The 15,941-nt window shown below is 42.7% G+C and overlaps 3 protein-coding genes across 3 annotated transcripts; 2 read left to right on the top strand and 1 right to left on the bottom strand.

Annotated features, from left to right (window-relative positions):
- arg2 (arginase 2) lies at positions 1 to 5,328 on the top strand. Its single transcript, XM_084013229.1, has 8 exons — positions 1 to 239; positions 329 to 401; positions 2,682 to 2,856; positions 3,047 to 3,206; positions 3,505 to 3,599; positions 3,687 to 3,791; positions 4,187 to 4,323; positions 4,424 to 5,328. The coding sequence occupies exons 1-8, from the start codon at positions 120 to 122 to the stop codon at positions 4,612 to 4,614; spliced, it is 1,056 nt and encodes a 351-aa protein (XP_083869355.1). The 5' UTR covers positions 1 to 119; the 3' UTR covers positions 4,615 to 5,328.
- A 1,170-nt stretch (positions 5,329 to 6,498) lies between these two features.
- vti1b (vesicle transport through interaction with t-SNAREs 1B) lies at positions 6,499 to 9,663 on the bottom strand. The gene is made up of 6 exons (XM_084013543.1): positions 9,482 to 9,663; positions 9,352 to 9,410; positions 8,234 to 8,431; positions 7,679 to 7,852; positions 7,382 to 7,443; positions 6,499 to 7,226 (listed from the first exon to the last, which is right to left on the bottom strand). The coding sequence occupies exons 1-6, from the start codon at positions 9,576 to 9,578 to the stop codon at positions 7,133 to 7,135; spliced, it is 684 nt and encodes a 227-aa protein (XP_083869669.1). The 5' UTR covers positions 9,579 to 9,663; the 3' UTR covers positions 6,499 to 7,132.
- A 743-nt stretch (positions 9,664 to 10,406) lies between these two features.
- On the top strand, positions 10,407 to 15,793 carry rdh12 (retinol dehydrogenase 12). Its single transcript, XM_084013382.1, has 7 exons — positions 10,407 to 10,567; positions 11,177 to 11,295; positions 12,295 to 12,450; positions 12,533 to 12,637; positions 12,844 to 13,053; positions 13,532 to 13,721; positions 14,853 to 15,793. The coding sequence occupies exons 1-7, from the start codon at positions 10,494 to 10,496 to the stop codon at positions 14,956 to 14,958; spliced, it is 960 nt and encodes a 319-aa protein (XP_083869508.1). The 5' UTR covers positions 10,407 to 10,493; the 3' UTR covers positions 14,959 to 15,793.
- Positions 15,794 to 15,941: the final 148 nt, after the last annotated feature.

Raw genomic sequence — 15,941 nt, 5'->3', positions numbered from 1 at the left:
ACATTCAGCATCCGCCGGGGCAACGTTTCGCAGCGCTTTCATCACCCCGCGTTTTATTATCTGTGGGAATCGGATCGACTCGGATTGTGATTTTTTTTTTATAAATTAGAAACTATTAAATGAAAATGGCTTTGAGAGGATCTCTATTCCGCCTCCTCAGAGCTCAGCTGGGCCACACGTGCCAACAAAGCAGGGCTCAGTCGGTGGCTGTCCTGGGAGCTCCGTTTTCAAGAGGACAGGTAGGAAAACCATCGGAACTTTCATGTATTTCTTTTTTAAATCTTTATGTTTGTCGTTGTATTTATTTGAATGTGTTTGATTGTAACAGAAACGAGGAGGCGTGGAGCACGGCCCTAAAGTCATCAGAGATGCGGGTCTCATCGACAGGCTCTCCGGTTTAGGTAGGTGGGGAGGAGGGAGGGATAACATCGCGTTATGTAACGGCGGGCGGCGCGTGTAACGTGCAGGGTTCGCTCGCGCCGCTTCGGGACCGATTTAAACGGCGTTTCAGACTGTTACGTCATCGGGGGGGGGGCGGCTGTACATATCAACATCCGACGTGCAGCTTCTCACAGGACACAATGATCTCTTGCTTAGAAAAAAAAAAAAACCCCACACCGACATCATCCACGGTTTTGTATTTCAGAAGAGAATGATGTAAAGAAAAAAAATCCCCATGACGTCATGGCGACCAGAAACTCGTGAAGTCGACTCATTCGGTCCAAAGTGATACATTCCAGACTAAGGAGGGTAAGAATAGACTATCGAGGTCACTATGTGAGTCTAAACACGTTGGAGGACACGTCGGTAACTCTGCACCATGCAAGCAGATTTCCTCCCCCCCCCCCCATGTCGCGGTAGAGAGAGCCACATGTCTGGCTCCGCATGGTGGGGAGGAGGAGGAGGAGAGCCTGGTGTTTCCAGACACGCAGCTCCGATAACAACCCATCTCTTCTTCTTCTGACAAAAAAAGAGGACGCTTTGTTGCTTTACTGCTGCAGGTCCTCCGCTACATGACTAAAGGAGACCCAAAGAGATCCGCGATGAGATTACAGCAGAGATCCCTTCGTCGTGCGAACCAGATCAACATTTACAAAACAACATACTTATTTTTAATTATAGGCTTAAGGCCATAAGTTAACGCTTTAAAGGCAGAGCGTGTCATCTCCCTGTACTTTAGTATTTATTTATTTATGACAACCTTTTTTTTCTGGGATTAATAAAGTAATTCTATTCTGTATTCTTTCTCCCCCTCACATTTTCCAAAACAGGCGTGTTACTTTAGTTTTAATGCATTTCAGAGTAATTTGTACTTGAGTTGAATCAGTACTTCTTCTTTTGAACACTGTACTTTTACCTGAGTACACAATGTCTGTACTTTTGACACTTCTGTCTAAATTAAGTGTAATTTTATTCCACCCATATAGGCAACATTTAAAAAAAAAATCTCTCATAATCATGACATTGTAATAATATAAGAGTACTCTACAGGAAGGCTATAATCCTTAACCCTACCAGACTTCCTCCCTTCTGGTTCATCAGCTATAAACGAAACACATCCTGTGTAAAGAGTATTAACCAATCAGAGGGCAGAGGAAAAGAAACCAGGAAGTCTACCAGTGGCTGTGAATGACCCTCTATTGCACACGTATTACCCTCTGAAACCAAAAGAACCATAAAGTCGCTATAAAGTCAGTCAGCCTGGGAGAGTTCACGTCTAATTGGAGTCACAGTTTCAAGGACACACTGAAGATTAATATGGTGCAAAACCAATAAAAACTGCCGTCATATAACGCTCTACTAGAGTCGGGATCGTCTTAGAAGCTAGTATAATTATGATATAATAAAAGATGCCGTAACCCACGAGGAGTTCACTTTGTGCCGTAAGGGTCTCGAGCCCCCACAGAGGATTTAAACGACACTACCACATGTATGATAAGGTTCCTATAAATACACTATACCACAGTCTAAATATAAAGCCACTCTATTTACATAACGTTTGACAGGAACACAATGTCCCTATAAACCATACAACAGAGCGTCCCCGCCTCCCCATCCTCACACAGTATTCCTACAGCTGGGACATCCGTCTCTATCATAGGGTTTCATATGGATTATTATTAGAAAAAAGCTTAAAAAGCAATGAGTTGACGATGTTGCCGCTATAACAGCCTTTTTTTTTAATTGTCTTGCAATAAGATGGCCACCGTTGCATCAAGACGAGGGCTATTTCTGTCCCGTCTACGAATAGTAATGACACTGTAGGATCAGCGGGGTAACGCTACACGACCACGGAGGATCACTTTGTCAGATGGACCCCCCAATGTGGGAGATCACATCGCTTGTTTACTTCGCAGCCCTGAAGCCAAGTGGACATTTTTAGTGGTCTTTGCTGCCGCAGCGGCCTAGTTCAGGGCTGAAACCTGAGCCCGTGTGGTTAATGGGACGGGTGGAAAGTGCCCCGTCACTAATGTTCCACTGGCGTTGGGTGAATCGGCATTCTCTGAATGCAGAAGTGAAGCCGTGCTCCAGGAGCTGAAATGGACACCTGCAGAAAACAGGGCAGTGAACCCAACGATTAGACAGGTCCAAACCCAACAGCCTGCAGGCGTGTCCATCAACAGTCAGGTTTCACCCAAAGAGTGACTCAGCGAAAACGTCCTCTCTCTCGTCCCTTTTAGACTACTCCGTCCACGACTTCGGGGACCTGAACTTCCGCCACCTGGAGAAGGACGAACCCTACATGGACGTCAAGTTCCCTCGCACCGTGGGCGGAGCCAACAAAATGGTGGCCGGCGCGGTGAGCAGAGCGGTCGGCGCCGGGCACACCCTTGTCATGCTGGGAGGTGATCACAGGTGATTATATAGCACAACTAATGCATCAGTAATCATGACCACGTGCAATGATTATGTGTCCCAGTCACCCGGGTGCATGACATTTGTTTGGCGCTCTAAAAGACAAGTCATGTGCAAATTATTCAAATTTATGGGGCGACCCTGTAATAATAACCAGGTACTCATCAGGCCGTGCTTCTCGTTCCCACAGCCTTGCTATTGGATCCGTGGGAGGTCATGCCCAGCAGTGTCCCGACCTGTGTGTCATCTGGGTCGACGCTCACGCAGACATAAACACGCCCATGACCTCGCCGTCGGGAAACCTGCACGGCCAGCCGGTGGCGTTCATGCTCAAAGAGCTGAAAGACAAGGTAATGGTCACGTCAACACTTTTATCCTCACAAATCGTGTGCTTTCGCACGTTTTCAGGAAGCTCTGTGATGTAAAGCTAGAGGAACCAGACGTATGACAACCTGCCAGCTGCCGTTGCTTAAGCAGGAACTGCAACACTGACTGATTGTCCTGTTATGTAAACATGAGATCATGGAAGAGACGTGTCGGGGCAATCCACCCCGAATACCGAGGAAAAGACAGCCCGCTGACTGAAAGGACTACACAGTCTTTTCCCGTCTTAATAACTAAATATATTCTATATGACATCACCTCTAGATGACAGACATCCCAGGGTTCTCCTGGATGAAGCCCTGCCTCTCCTCGAGGGATCTGGTCTACATCGGCCTGCGGGACGTCGACCCCGGAGAGTAGTAAGAAAAACTTCTGTGAACTTAACGTTCCACGTAAGCGGCGTGAATATAGTTCCTGATGTTTTTTTTTTGGTGGTTTAATCACAGCAACACCCTGAAGGACCTGGGCATCCAGTACTTCACCATGAGGGACATCGACAGACTCGGCATCCAAAGGGTCATGGAGGTCACTCTGGACCATCTCCTGTCCAGGTAGCTTTTAAACCGATTATCTCTTTGCTTCCTGTTTAACGTGATCGTATGGCTAGCCTTAAACTCAAATACAGATTGTTCCAAGAGAGAGGAAGAAAGGGAGTCGAGTAGTACACGAGTAGTGTAGTAGTATCTGAAGAAGGTATTATTGAACAAAATATCATCATACCGTACCATATATATTCATCCATGGTCTACCACTTATCCTGTATTCAGGGTTGCAGGCGGCTGGAGCCGATATCAGCTATATATTATATATATATTTAAATATTTAACATACTTAACTTTGACCAAAAGTCCCTTTCTGTGTTTATTTGAGTAAAAAACAAACAAGTTTTGAAGTTGAAGTGAACCATGAATTCACATTTCAACCGTCTTACCTTGTTGTTGAACAGGAAACAGCGACCGATCCACTTGAGCTTCGACGTGGACGCGTTCGACCCGTCTCTGGCTCCGGCCACGGGAACGCCGGTCAACGGGGGTCTCACCTACAGGGAGGGGATCTACATCACAGAGGAAATCCACAACACAGGTACGGATGGGGTCCCAACATCTCTTTTTTTAAGAATAAGATCCATTTTTTCCCCCCCCGTCCTTAAAGGATTTTTAGTATGCAAGCCTTGTTTGTGCAGGTCTGCTGTCAGCCATGGACCTGGTGGAAGTCAACCCACGGCTCGGGGCCAACCGCGAAGCCGTGGAGGCCACCGCCTCGCTAGCGGTGGACGTCATCGCGTCGTCCCTGGGACAGACGAGGGAAGGCGCTCCCGCGTCCATCGACGAGATCCCCTCCTCGAAGGACGACACGGAGCAGCTTTGCCTCTGAGAGCAAAACCACAAACTTTTACAACCATCCCTGAGCATTCCGAAAAATACAAGACTTTCACGATTTTAACAGTAGATTAAGATTTTTGATCGCATCTTTAGCGCTTTATTTCATGAAGAAAAGTGAATTATGTCTGAACACTGAAAAAGGGCTTCACGGATTGGAGATCAGTAAAAAAAAATCCTTGACATAATTTCACTAATTGTTAATTTAAGCAGCAATGCTGACTATATTTTGCTGCTGTATGTAATAAGTTAAGTGTTAGAGGACACAGCCGCCACATATTTATTTTAGTTTAGTTGACAAGAGAATGAACCTGCCTCAAAGGTATGATAGAAAACCAAGTTTGACTTAGTTTGAAGCCCACCGCCGAACGTGGACGATGTTTTGTGGCTGTGCCAGTTACTAAAATACTAGTATTGATGTGTTTGCACTTTGGACCAGCTGTGGTTACTGTATTTTCCTTAGAGTTTACTTTTTTATTGTCACAATGAACCAACCAGTTCATGTACTAGAATTAGTGTGTATAGATATTTACTGATAACTAATCAGTATTCATCGGTTTGAAAACTGTTAAGATCCAGCTTTGATTCAAATACTGGGGGGAAAAACAACTATTTGCATTTAATGCTCGACAATATGTGGCCACTAAATGACTACTGTCCTTGTAACAAAGAGTTTATATGGTCTTCCATAAATGCAATTACATTTTTCGTTCATGTGTACAAGTGTCTTATTTCCTCCATGGTTAGTTTAAGTGTTTTCTAAAGGCATATAACTACACAAAGGTAGTATTTGGTCAAACACCAGAGTTAGACAACTAAAGCGCTGAGCTGAGCAGTGTTGGGAACTTCAACATCACCAACAATGAACTTAAAAATGGATTAAATCGGCACCAGATGAATCTGAAAAAAAGCTGGATGATTTGTTTGCATGTCACATTTTCATAATTAAGATGATTTATAACTGCATGGTACCTTAATTACTCAAAATATATAGTGACTACAAAATAGCAACCACATCTTCATGAAAGAAATAATGACCAATGTTTGGATGAGATCAAAGTGTTGTCGGTTTTTCTGGCATCATAGTCAATAATTAATTGCACCTCTATTACATAAAATATGACATCATTTACATGCAGTTATACAACCATAGTGTTTACCAGCGAAAAAGGCTGTACTTTAAATGTTATTTTGAGGGAATATGATGGCAATGTACGAAAGCAAAAAAATGTAAAAATAAATCACATATTGGAGTCACAAAAGAATAAATCTGTAAAACGGTGAGAAAATAAATGTGGAACTATTAAAATGAATAAACAAGATTTTTTTTAGCGTTATTAATTGTGGAAATAGGATAGCATAAAAAGATAAATAGATGTATACAAGACGTATAAATACAGAGATAAGTAAATATAAAATAATAAACATTTTTCATTTATATTTCCACATCTCTTTTACTTATTTGATATATTTCCCCCTGAAATTTCTAATTAATTTACTTATTTATTCTTAGTTCTATTTCCACATTTGTTTGCTCTTTATTACAGCACTCCTGTGCCTCCGTAAGACCGACACCATCCACACAAGCAGGTCACCAAACATGTTTGTGTATTTTGGATCACACGAGAAAGGCATGATATCTATGTGGAAGAAAAACATTGCGGCAGATGGTCCACTTCAGGAAAACAGCACTAAAAACAACCTTATCAGCCATCATTTGAGGATGACTCCCGTAGTAACAGGTGCTGTTTGCCCAGCACTAACCTGACCTGGGGCCTGCTGTCACACAGTTTGGTGACGTCGGCTGGACAGCGGATGTTTTTCTTACTTTGGCTTTGTTTAAATGCCGTCTCTGGAAATATCACACACAACGGCAACGGAAGTTAAAGATTAGCTTTAATGACGTGGAGACGGTCAAATGAGGAATAGTGAAGCAGTGATTAGTTAGTTAAGAATATTGCATGTATTAAGAGTTTCCGTTTTCATTCACATTGAGGATCGACAAAAAATCAACAGGTGCCATTTTGCCAAATACTGTTGTTTAAGTATTTTACAGATAACGACACAATACATTTGATTTGATCTGTAACATTTCAGGACTACCGTCACCAGAGAATCTACACCTGCAGGGATACGTCGATCGTACTCCGGCTTGAATAAATCCTTACGGGGAATCATCACCGACGTCAGCCGGCACACAAGTCCCGAACGTCACCCTGCAGGGCATCAATGGTATGAACAGTCTGATAAAATAGTGCAAATCTCAGCCTGCAGTCTTGTGCGTGAGAGTCTCTGTAGGTTTGGTCCATTAACAGGTTCAAGGATTTGTCCAGTGTACTTCAACCCGCCTGTGGACAGAATCACTTTAAGACTGAACCGTGTCAGTGTCCTTTTTTACTCACAAAAACAGCTGGCTGCAGCAGAGGAGCATTATTGCTACTGGAGAGTCTGAGGAGACGGATGTCTGGGGTTTGCTCTGGATCCGGAGCTGAGACTGTTTCCAGATGGTTTGCTCATTTTCGGAAGAACTTCAGATAAACCACAGCGCCTAGAATGGCCAACTCCATGATAATGATGATGCCTAACAGCAACTTGTTGGTCATGAGCCTGCAAGACAAAAAAAGAAGAGACTCAACAATAAACAGAGAGTCATCGCTCCACAAACAGATTTCATTGCATTTATTTCTTATTCAGCTGTTTGATTTTTCACGAGTAAAGTAGCTGGTTGACAGAAAAAGAAGAGATGGAGGCGATAGACTTACCGCCGCGACATAGCACGAAGAAATTTTCTACTCCGACTGAGGTTCTCTCCAGTATTCACCAACTTCAAGATAAACAGAACAGATTTAACAAAAACATGACCCGAAAACAACTTCTCCCAACATTTATGTAATAAAAAAAAATATATAAATCATATTGACGCAAAAAAATAAAACTCCTTAACTGCAGCTAAAATATTCTAGTGAAGAAACTAAATCATACGACTAAATGATCGTGACGGATTGAAACTAATCCCGATCTCCTCGCGTCCAGTAGCACGATAAGAATTCCCGACTCACTCGGTTTCTGGTGCGGTCCAGCTGCTCCCGCTGCTCTCCCAGCTCCTCGATGATGTCGGTGCCGATCTGATCCGTCTCAGCGGCGATGCGCTGACTTCGTTCAATACTCACGCTGGCATTGTTCAGAGAGTCGCTGCCCTGAAGCAGCAAAGTTCTCTGGGACTGTATGTGCGTCTGCATAGGTGGGGAATAAATGACAACCAGGGTAAAGAACACTAATTGTGAATAAAGAGCAAGAAGAACGTAGTCCGTTTGATATCCATGAATACATCTGGCAGTAAAGTTTCCATCTTAGTGTGCCAACTTTTCCTAGAACGTTGACATAATCAATTTACTGATTAACTGCGCTTCCCCAGAATTTGTTTTTATTTTCTCCAAAAAGCAGAACAGAAATACACGCTTCCTGCTTTCGATCTGACAACCAAAGCTGACAATTTCCACCGATATTATAGACGGTCGAAACATTTCATGCTTTTAAATTTCCGTGCAATGTTTGACAAGCCTCACAATGAATCAAACAGCATTTAGGAACAAAGTCAACAGCCACACACTCACACTTTGTTGGTTTTGTGACGAGTAGACGCCGTGATGACTTCCTTCCGGTGTCTGGGACGCCGAGCCGAAGCCAGGAGCAGAGCTTTTCATGTCCCTCTGCAGTTTGCCCAGATCCCGGTGGTACATGCGCAGCTTTGTACTCATTGTATTTCGGAAGGAGGAAGGAGCGGCACGGAGCTCTCCTTCCATTCCTTGTAACTGGAAACAGATAAGAAAATAGAGTTATTCCATAGAAAGAAAGAAACAACTACTGGATGTAGTTATGCTTTTCTTAATCCCTTGATGCCAAAGATTCTCACTAGTTCCAGTACTAGTGGTGGAAATTACATTCACTCAAATATTGTAATTAGGTACACTTTTTAGGTACTTTACTTGAGTATTTATATTTTATATACTTCCACCACTACATTTCAAAAGCTAACATATTGTAATGTTACTCGATATACAATATATAGCAACAGAGCAAATGATAATGCTGAAAATGGGACCTATGATAAAACTCAAGAATAGTATAAATATACAAACAAGAATATTCGTTCAAATGTACAGTATCAATAAATGCAGTATTAACGCCAGTTAAAGCTAAATTATTGTACCGTCAGGTCAGTATTGCCTAGTTATAAATATAAACTATGGAGTTATATCTGCTGATAGGGGTAAAGATGATTGATTATTAATGATTATATATGATTAAAAATAATGGTCTGGGATGGCAGTTAATATGTTATAATATATATAGCGGAAGTGGGTAGAGAGGGTGTATGGTTGAAATTGGGCCTCGGTCTCTCAAGTCCCCTCTCCATACCCCCACCCCTTCAAAATAAAAGCCCCATACAGTAACTGTATCTTAATATAAAGCTCAGGTAGAGGATGGTTTTTCAAAATAAACCCTATTAACTGATTATTAAAAATATATATAGTAGTCCTCTCAGACTAGGAGGACTACTATTACATCCGACAGGACTCAGATTACAATACAGTGTTTTTAGCTGTACATTAGCTCTATTTTCCAGTAAATTGCTCCTGGAAACGTGTGTAATTCATTCAGAGCAACGTCTAAACACTAAAACGTGCCCAGCTAGCACACATGACGTCAGACACACAGGAAAGCCGCTCACCACTTCCTCGGCCTCCCCGTGCCTCTCATCGAACGTCCTCACCAACCTCTTCCTCTCCTCTGGAGATGAAACACAAAGTTAAGCTAACTAGCATTAGCTGCTGAAAACCGACAACACAAGACTCGCCTACCTCCGCGGCTTTTCAGACATCTCTCCGGTATCAGCTTCAGCTCGTCGTACAGCGACTTGTAGATGTCCTGCAACTTCTCGAATTCCTCCGACGACATGTTTGCTGCCTTTTTTTTAACACTAATTGCAGTCAACGCTGTCAGTAAAGCTGTTTACTAGTTTTGCTTTCATGAAAATAATCACATCCGCGGGACTTCCGCATGACGATGCGGCGCCTAAAAACGCCTGACCAAAAATCAAAACACAACCACGTTTTTTTTTAACCAATAAATACATAAATCAGACTAAATATTTAAATCTACAAAGAGTGGGCTCTAACTTACGAACATGACGCCAAGTACTGGTGAAAACACACAAACAGCGTAACAATTTTAAACAGGCACTACGGAGACAGCGCCTTCTGGGTAATGCAGTTTTAAAGACTTAAAACTACTTCTCACTAAAATGTACACTACAAAAAATATTTGTAGTTATATAATTAGAATTTTTTTTACCTCTTAAATGTTACTTTTCTATTTGAAGTTTGAATTTATTAATGTAAATTATTTATTTTATTTGGTTCATGCTTATTGTAGTTCTTGCTTTTGTTGCATTTTTATTTATTTTTTAATTTTGTGTTGCATTCTTCTTGTAAAGTATTGCTCCTAAAGCATCTGTAATATTAGGTCAAATAAGGTTCCTCGAAGAGGGAAAAAAAACATAAAAATCAACACCGATAAAATAATGTAATCATATTTTCTAAAATTGTTTATATGATATGGATAATATGTTTTTTCAAACCGGCGTTCATAAAGACATGGGTTACAGTATAATGATAAAGATGTAAGGCGGTAAACGTCAGTTCTTCTGCCAGGCTGTAAATACTACAATCCCATGATTCCGTTGGCGAACGTGTCTCCTCAGCCCTGCTACGCTCGGCGCCCCCTTTATGCTTTGACATCAGCTGTTCTCGCCTACAGAACCGTGGCGTCCCGCTGGAAGAGGCAGAAGAAGCGCACGTCCGTCGCCCCACGATGTGGTTCATATTAATTGTCGCGGGCCTCGGACTCGTGACGTTGCTGGTTATTTTATTTGCGACGCATATAAGGTAAGCAATGCTCGTGCTCGTGCGAATCTAGCGTTTAGCTAGAGAGAGAGAGAGAGAGAGGGGTTATTACTTGGTTGACGGGGCATTACATTGCACTGATGTAATTGTTACGATGAGGGTCGTTTACGTCATATAAAACACAACTGCTCCTGTATTTTCATTTATTTCCCCCCATCACATATTATTTGCACACGACGCTCGCTGATATTTTCAGCAGAAAAATCAATGAAACATTATGATGGAGCTGTAGGTTTTTGTGTGTGTGAAGTCCATCTGAGCTGCTCGGGCCTATCAGGAGGCTGAGCGTAGGAGGAGTTATATTTGTATGCATTACTCCGACACACAGATTGGTTGAAGGGCGGAGCTGCCCGGTGGCGTGGGTTCGTACGACGCTCAGGAAATTGTTCATTATCCAAGTTTCTCTGTGAATAATTGAGCCATGGCTGTCCATATGTCCAAATCCTAACGAGGACATCACCCACTCTGACTGCAGACAGGGCCGCTGGTGATGCAAATGGTGCCTGTCTGCTGTGGTTGAGTGTCCTCAGTATTAATCAGTGTGTGTGTGTGTGTGTGTGTGTGTGTGTGTGTGTGTGTGTGTGTTAACAGAAGATATGCAGCAGGAGGAGTGTGCAGGTCCTCAGCTAGCCTGGATGGGAAGACGGTCCTCGTCACGGGGGCCAACACAGGGATCGGGAAGGAGACCGCCCTGGACCTGGCAGTGCGAGGTGACAGCACATATCACATAATATATCAATTTATATTGCAATATGTGGCCTCACAGCAAGAGGGGTCCCGGTTCGAGTCCGGGTCCCTTCTGTGTGGAGCTTGCATTTTCTCTCCGGGTTCTCCGGCTTCCTCCCGCAGTCCAAAGACATGCAGGAGGGGGATAGGTTGATTGATGACTCCAAATTGCCCGTAGGTGTGAGTGTGATTGGTTGTCTGTGGCGACCTGTCCAAGGCTGAACCTTGCCTTTCGCCCAACATCAGCTGGGATCGGCTCCCGGCCCCCAGTCGACCCTGAACAGGACAAGCTGTGATTCATAGAATGATGGCTTGGTGGATATATTCATATATATCATGATATGGGAAATGGATACAAAATGTTCAGTGCGATGAACTTTGTTCCACGAATGTATCACATCGACAAAAACTATTTAAAAAAATATAAATAAACAGCACAATATGACGGGTCAAATTCAGTCTGTGTAAAAGGTTTACTGGATGTTAATAAAGGCGTTACGTTTGCAACATTACACATCTATTGCCTTTTTTAGAGCTGACACTTGGCAGTGATCTGTTTGAGGACTTTTAATATTTTAGCCTTCCAACCTCTATAATATAAAGTGTAATTTCATTTTTCAATACAAGAAGGCTTTTATTGTTCAAAGCTATTATTACATGGGAAGCTTAAAGGGCCAGTGTCTAGCATTTCAGGGGACTTATTAATAGAAATTAAATATATAATATTCATAACTATGCTCCGAAGTTTCTAATCACCTGAAACTAAGAATCGTTGTGTTTTCGTTAGCTTAGAATGATCCCTTCTACGTAGGTCCTCCATGTCTACGGTGGCCCAGAACGGACAAACCAAGTCTGTCATGTTTATGGTACCGGAGTCCTCTTCATTAAATGTCATAATATAAGCCGACAGGACCGACTTCTCTGAATTAATGCAGCTTCCTTTTTGCTCATAGTTTAGCGTCTGCTTATGCGTCACATGACAGGGGCTCGGGTGATCATGGCGTGCCGAGACGTGGACAAAGGAGAGGAGGCCGCCGACAGCATACGAGCCGCGTGCGCGGGAGCCCAGGTGGAGGTCCGGGAGCTGGACCTGGCCGACACCTGCTCCATACGAGCCTTCGCACAGAAATTCCTGGGAGGTGAGCACAGAGTCACGTCTCCACGCAGACGGGAAACGGGAGGAAGTTTAATTAATTAAGTTTGTCACGTTCTCTTCTTCAGAGGTCAACCAACTCCATGTCCTCATCAACAACGCCGGAGTGATGATGTGCCCCTACACAAAAACCATTGACGGCTTTGAGATGCATATCGGAGTCAATCACTTGGGTGAGACTGTGGCCTGATAGCATTAAGACAGGAATCCATCGCTATGACAACCGTTTTATCCTGATGTATTCACTCACATGTAAGCTTTAGATTTCCTCCATTCCTGGTTGAGAGGATCGGAATTTTGAAGTCTTGTTTTCAAAGTCAAGTTAATAAAAAAAAAATAAAAAAAACACTGACTTACATGCGTTTCTCACTTCCTGTAGGTCACTTCCTGTTGACGTCCCTCCTCATCGGGCTGCTGAAGCGCAGCGCGCCGGCCCGGATCGTGGTCGTCTCGTCTCTGGCTCACAACTTCGGCTGGATCCGTTTCCACGACCTTCACAGCCAGGGAAGCTACAACAGCGGATTAGCGTACTGCCAGAGCAAACTGGCAAACGTGCTCTTTGCCAGGGAGTTGTCACGGCGACTCAAAGGTACACAAACACACAACATGTGGGAGAATGGACAGGTGACTGGCAAACAGAGTAGTAACAGAGGGAGGGGTAGTGATTAGGAAATTCAATTCTTTTTTGGGCAGTGTTTGTGTCGCAGTTTATAAAATGTAACATCATAAACATCCGTCACCTTTGACATTTGCTCCGTATTTAAAAAAAAAGTAAAGATGTTTCATCCTGTAACTTTCGCATTTTGAAGTTATCTTTTAAATACAGGATATTTTAAATTCCACAGAATAAATAAATATAGGTATATTGAAAAATAAATGAGTCAATTTCTACTAATAATCAGCCCGATTTTAGTTATTTATTTCTGTCTAGACTTGAAATAACGGTCCTGAACATATCGTGTTGTGTTCGATGTTGTCTTGTCTTTTTTTATTTAAAAAAATGAAATCAGCCCGATTATTACTGACGAGAAGGAGGGTAAAATGTTGCCCATCTGTCGTCCTCGCAGGCACCGATGTGACGGTGAACTCGGTGCACCCGGGGACGGTGAACTCCGACCTCACCAGACACTCGACTCTGATGACGATATTCTTCACCGTCTACTCCATGTTCCTGAAAACCCCGCGGGAAGGAGCTCAGACCAGCGTGTACTGCGCCGTGGCCGACGAGCTGCACTCCATCTCTGGGAAACACTTCAGGTAGGAGAATGTGTCGCGTTCACTTCAACAGACTCGGGGGATTTGAAATTTGGTTCTGGATGCAAATATGCACATCGGTTATTCACAAAGGGATCTTATTTAAAAGTTGTCCAACAAGCGAGTTCCTGTAGAAACCGTGTGTTGATTATTCTGCCTCCTTCAAGACTGTCATCTTTAATGACATCAACACCTCCAACATGGTTTCTCCATTCAGCAGTTTTCTTCTTTTTAGTTAGACTGACATAAATATAGACAGATATGCAAGATGTCAAGTGCAATCCCTTTCATATATTACTTTTAATGTTAAGTAATTCCCTCCTATTTGATCCGTTTGAACTACTATAATAAATGAAGAAAAGGGGCGAACCATTTTAATCTCTTCTTGTGAAACCTAGCAGATAAAAACGTCCATTTTCATCAAGCGAAGAATTCGACACGTTTTGACCCGACAGCATTAGATGAAATATGCGAGAGGATAAGTCCGGAGATCACCAGAGGGATTACGATCATCCCAAAGGGAAAGACATACATGTCCACCAAATATTGACGGTTTGCGAGACATTTCAATCTCTCAGCCACGCTGGTCAACCTCATGGAGACACTGAGATACGAGCAGAAGACAACCGAGGTCATAAAGAACATGATTATCTCGACCATATAGTTGTTGAAAGATTTGAGTTTAGACCACGACATGCATGACAATACACTTTCACAGCTGGTTGGTTTTGGAGATTATTCTCTGGAACCAGAGCCACTAAAAGAAAAGAAAAAAAAACAATTCCAATCTTCTTGAGTGGAAGGTTCCTAACTGAGTGAAATGACCTGGAAGTACAGCAGCATGAGTACACTGAACCATGCTTTACAACAGAAAAGGAGACAAACATTTAAAGTGATGCACAACAATAACCCTATTTGTGTAATAACATAGCCTAGAGTAAGTTTGTTTAATTTACTGGAAATGTGAAGGTAGTCTGGTAGACCGATACATTCCTGTGCGTCCTTGTGTCAACAGATAAAATACTTTGACGCTACAACATTCTCATCACGTTCAAGGTCAAAGAGGAACGAGATCACTGCACGCAGACTGATGACTCACCATGCAATAAACGCAACCCTGCTTTTTAATTTCAGCGACTGCGCCCCGGCCTTCGTCGCTCCGCAGGGGAGGAGCGAGGAGACGGCGAGGAGGCTGTGGGACATCAGCTGCGAGCTCCTCGGCATCGAGTGGGACTTCTAACCGCCATCTATCTCAGCTCCCAGCGGAGTCCTCCACTCTTCTCTTTAAGCATTTCATTTCATTATGGTTTCCATGTTCCGTACTTTTTGAGCATTCCTCACCTTAATAAGCAGTCAGGTAATACTGTAAGAGGTTCTATAATGTGAAGTTGCTTTTTTGTGTAATAATGCAGTAATTACATTATAATAACTTGAGTGTTTTTGGTGCTCGAAAACCAACTCAACAGTATTATCGTGTAAACACAGATGACTTTTTTGACTATATTTTTGTGACAACGTGGATTGCGATGTAGGCAAAAAAGCAACTTGATGTATTTGTAATGCTGTAGGAAACTGTGAAGGGTCAAGCCAGGGTAAATGACCAGCATCTTTATGGAATAGTCCGATTTTGATTTTTTGCAGCTAATTTGCTTGACTCTTTTGGTGCCAGCGTTTCTAAACAACTGCAGGGGTTCTTACGGTGTCTCCAGGTCGACATTAGTAAACAGTCAACGATCAGTCTGAGCCACGATGACCGCTTGTGATAATTGTAATCAACGTAGGTTATTCGAAGGTTTTTCTATACCAACCATATATACGATTTTAGAATCACGTTGGTGCAGTATTTTGCAGTTTTTTCGCCCATTCACATTGCCAAAAATTGCACATTCCCGAGCGGAAGTACAGTTTTACATATACAAGGAACTCCCCGGGCGTGTTCCTTCTCAGCATTCACATGCAAGGTTGCCAAGAGTTTACATTCTGTGTTTTATACAAATTAAACATGCCTTTTATGACACTTACATTCATGTTAAGAGTTGAATGTTTACATTTGATGTAAATAAACAGAGATATTACTATAAGGGTGCTCGTATTCATCGTATTCTGGTTTGAGATCAACAGAACATCATCAGCAAAGAAAGAATTGGATTAGTACAAAAAAACAAAGTTCTGCATGCTAAGCTAACATAATGTTAGCTTAGCATAAAGAGTGGAAACAGCTGG

The sequence above is a fragment of the Eutrigla gurnardus genome, assembly GCF_963514095.1.
Source record: "Eutrigla gurnardus genome assembly, chromosome: 7".
NCBI classification, from domain to species: Eukaryota; Metazoa; Chordata; class Actinopteri; order Perciformes; family Triglidae; genus Eutrigla; species Eutrigla gurnardus.
This window is presented reverse-complemented; position numbering and strand designations above follow the sequence as displayed.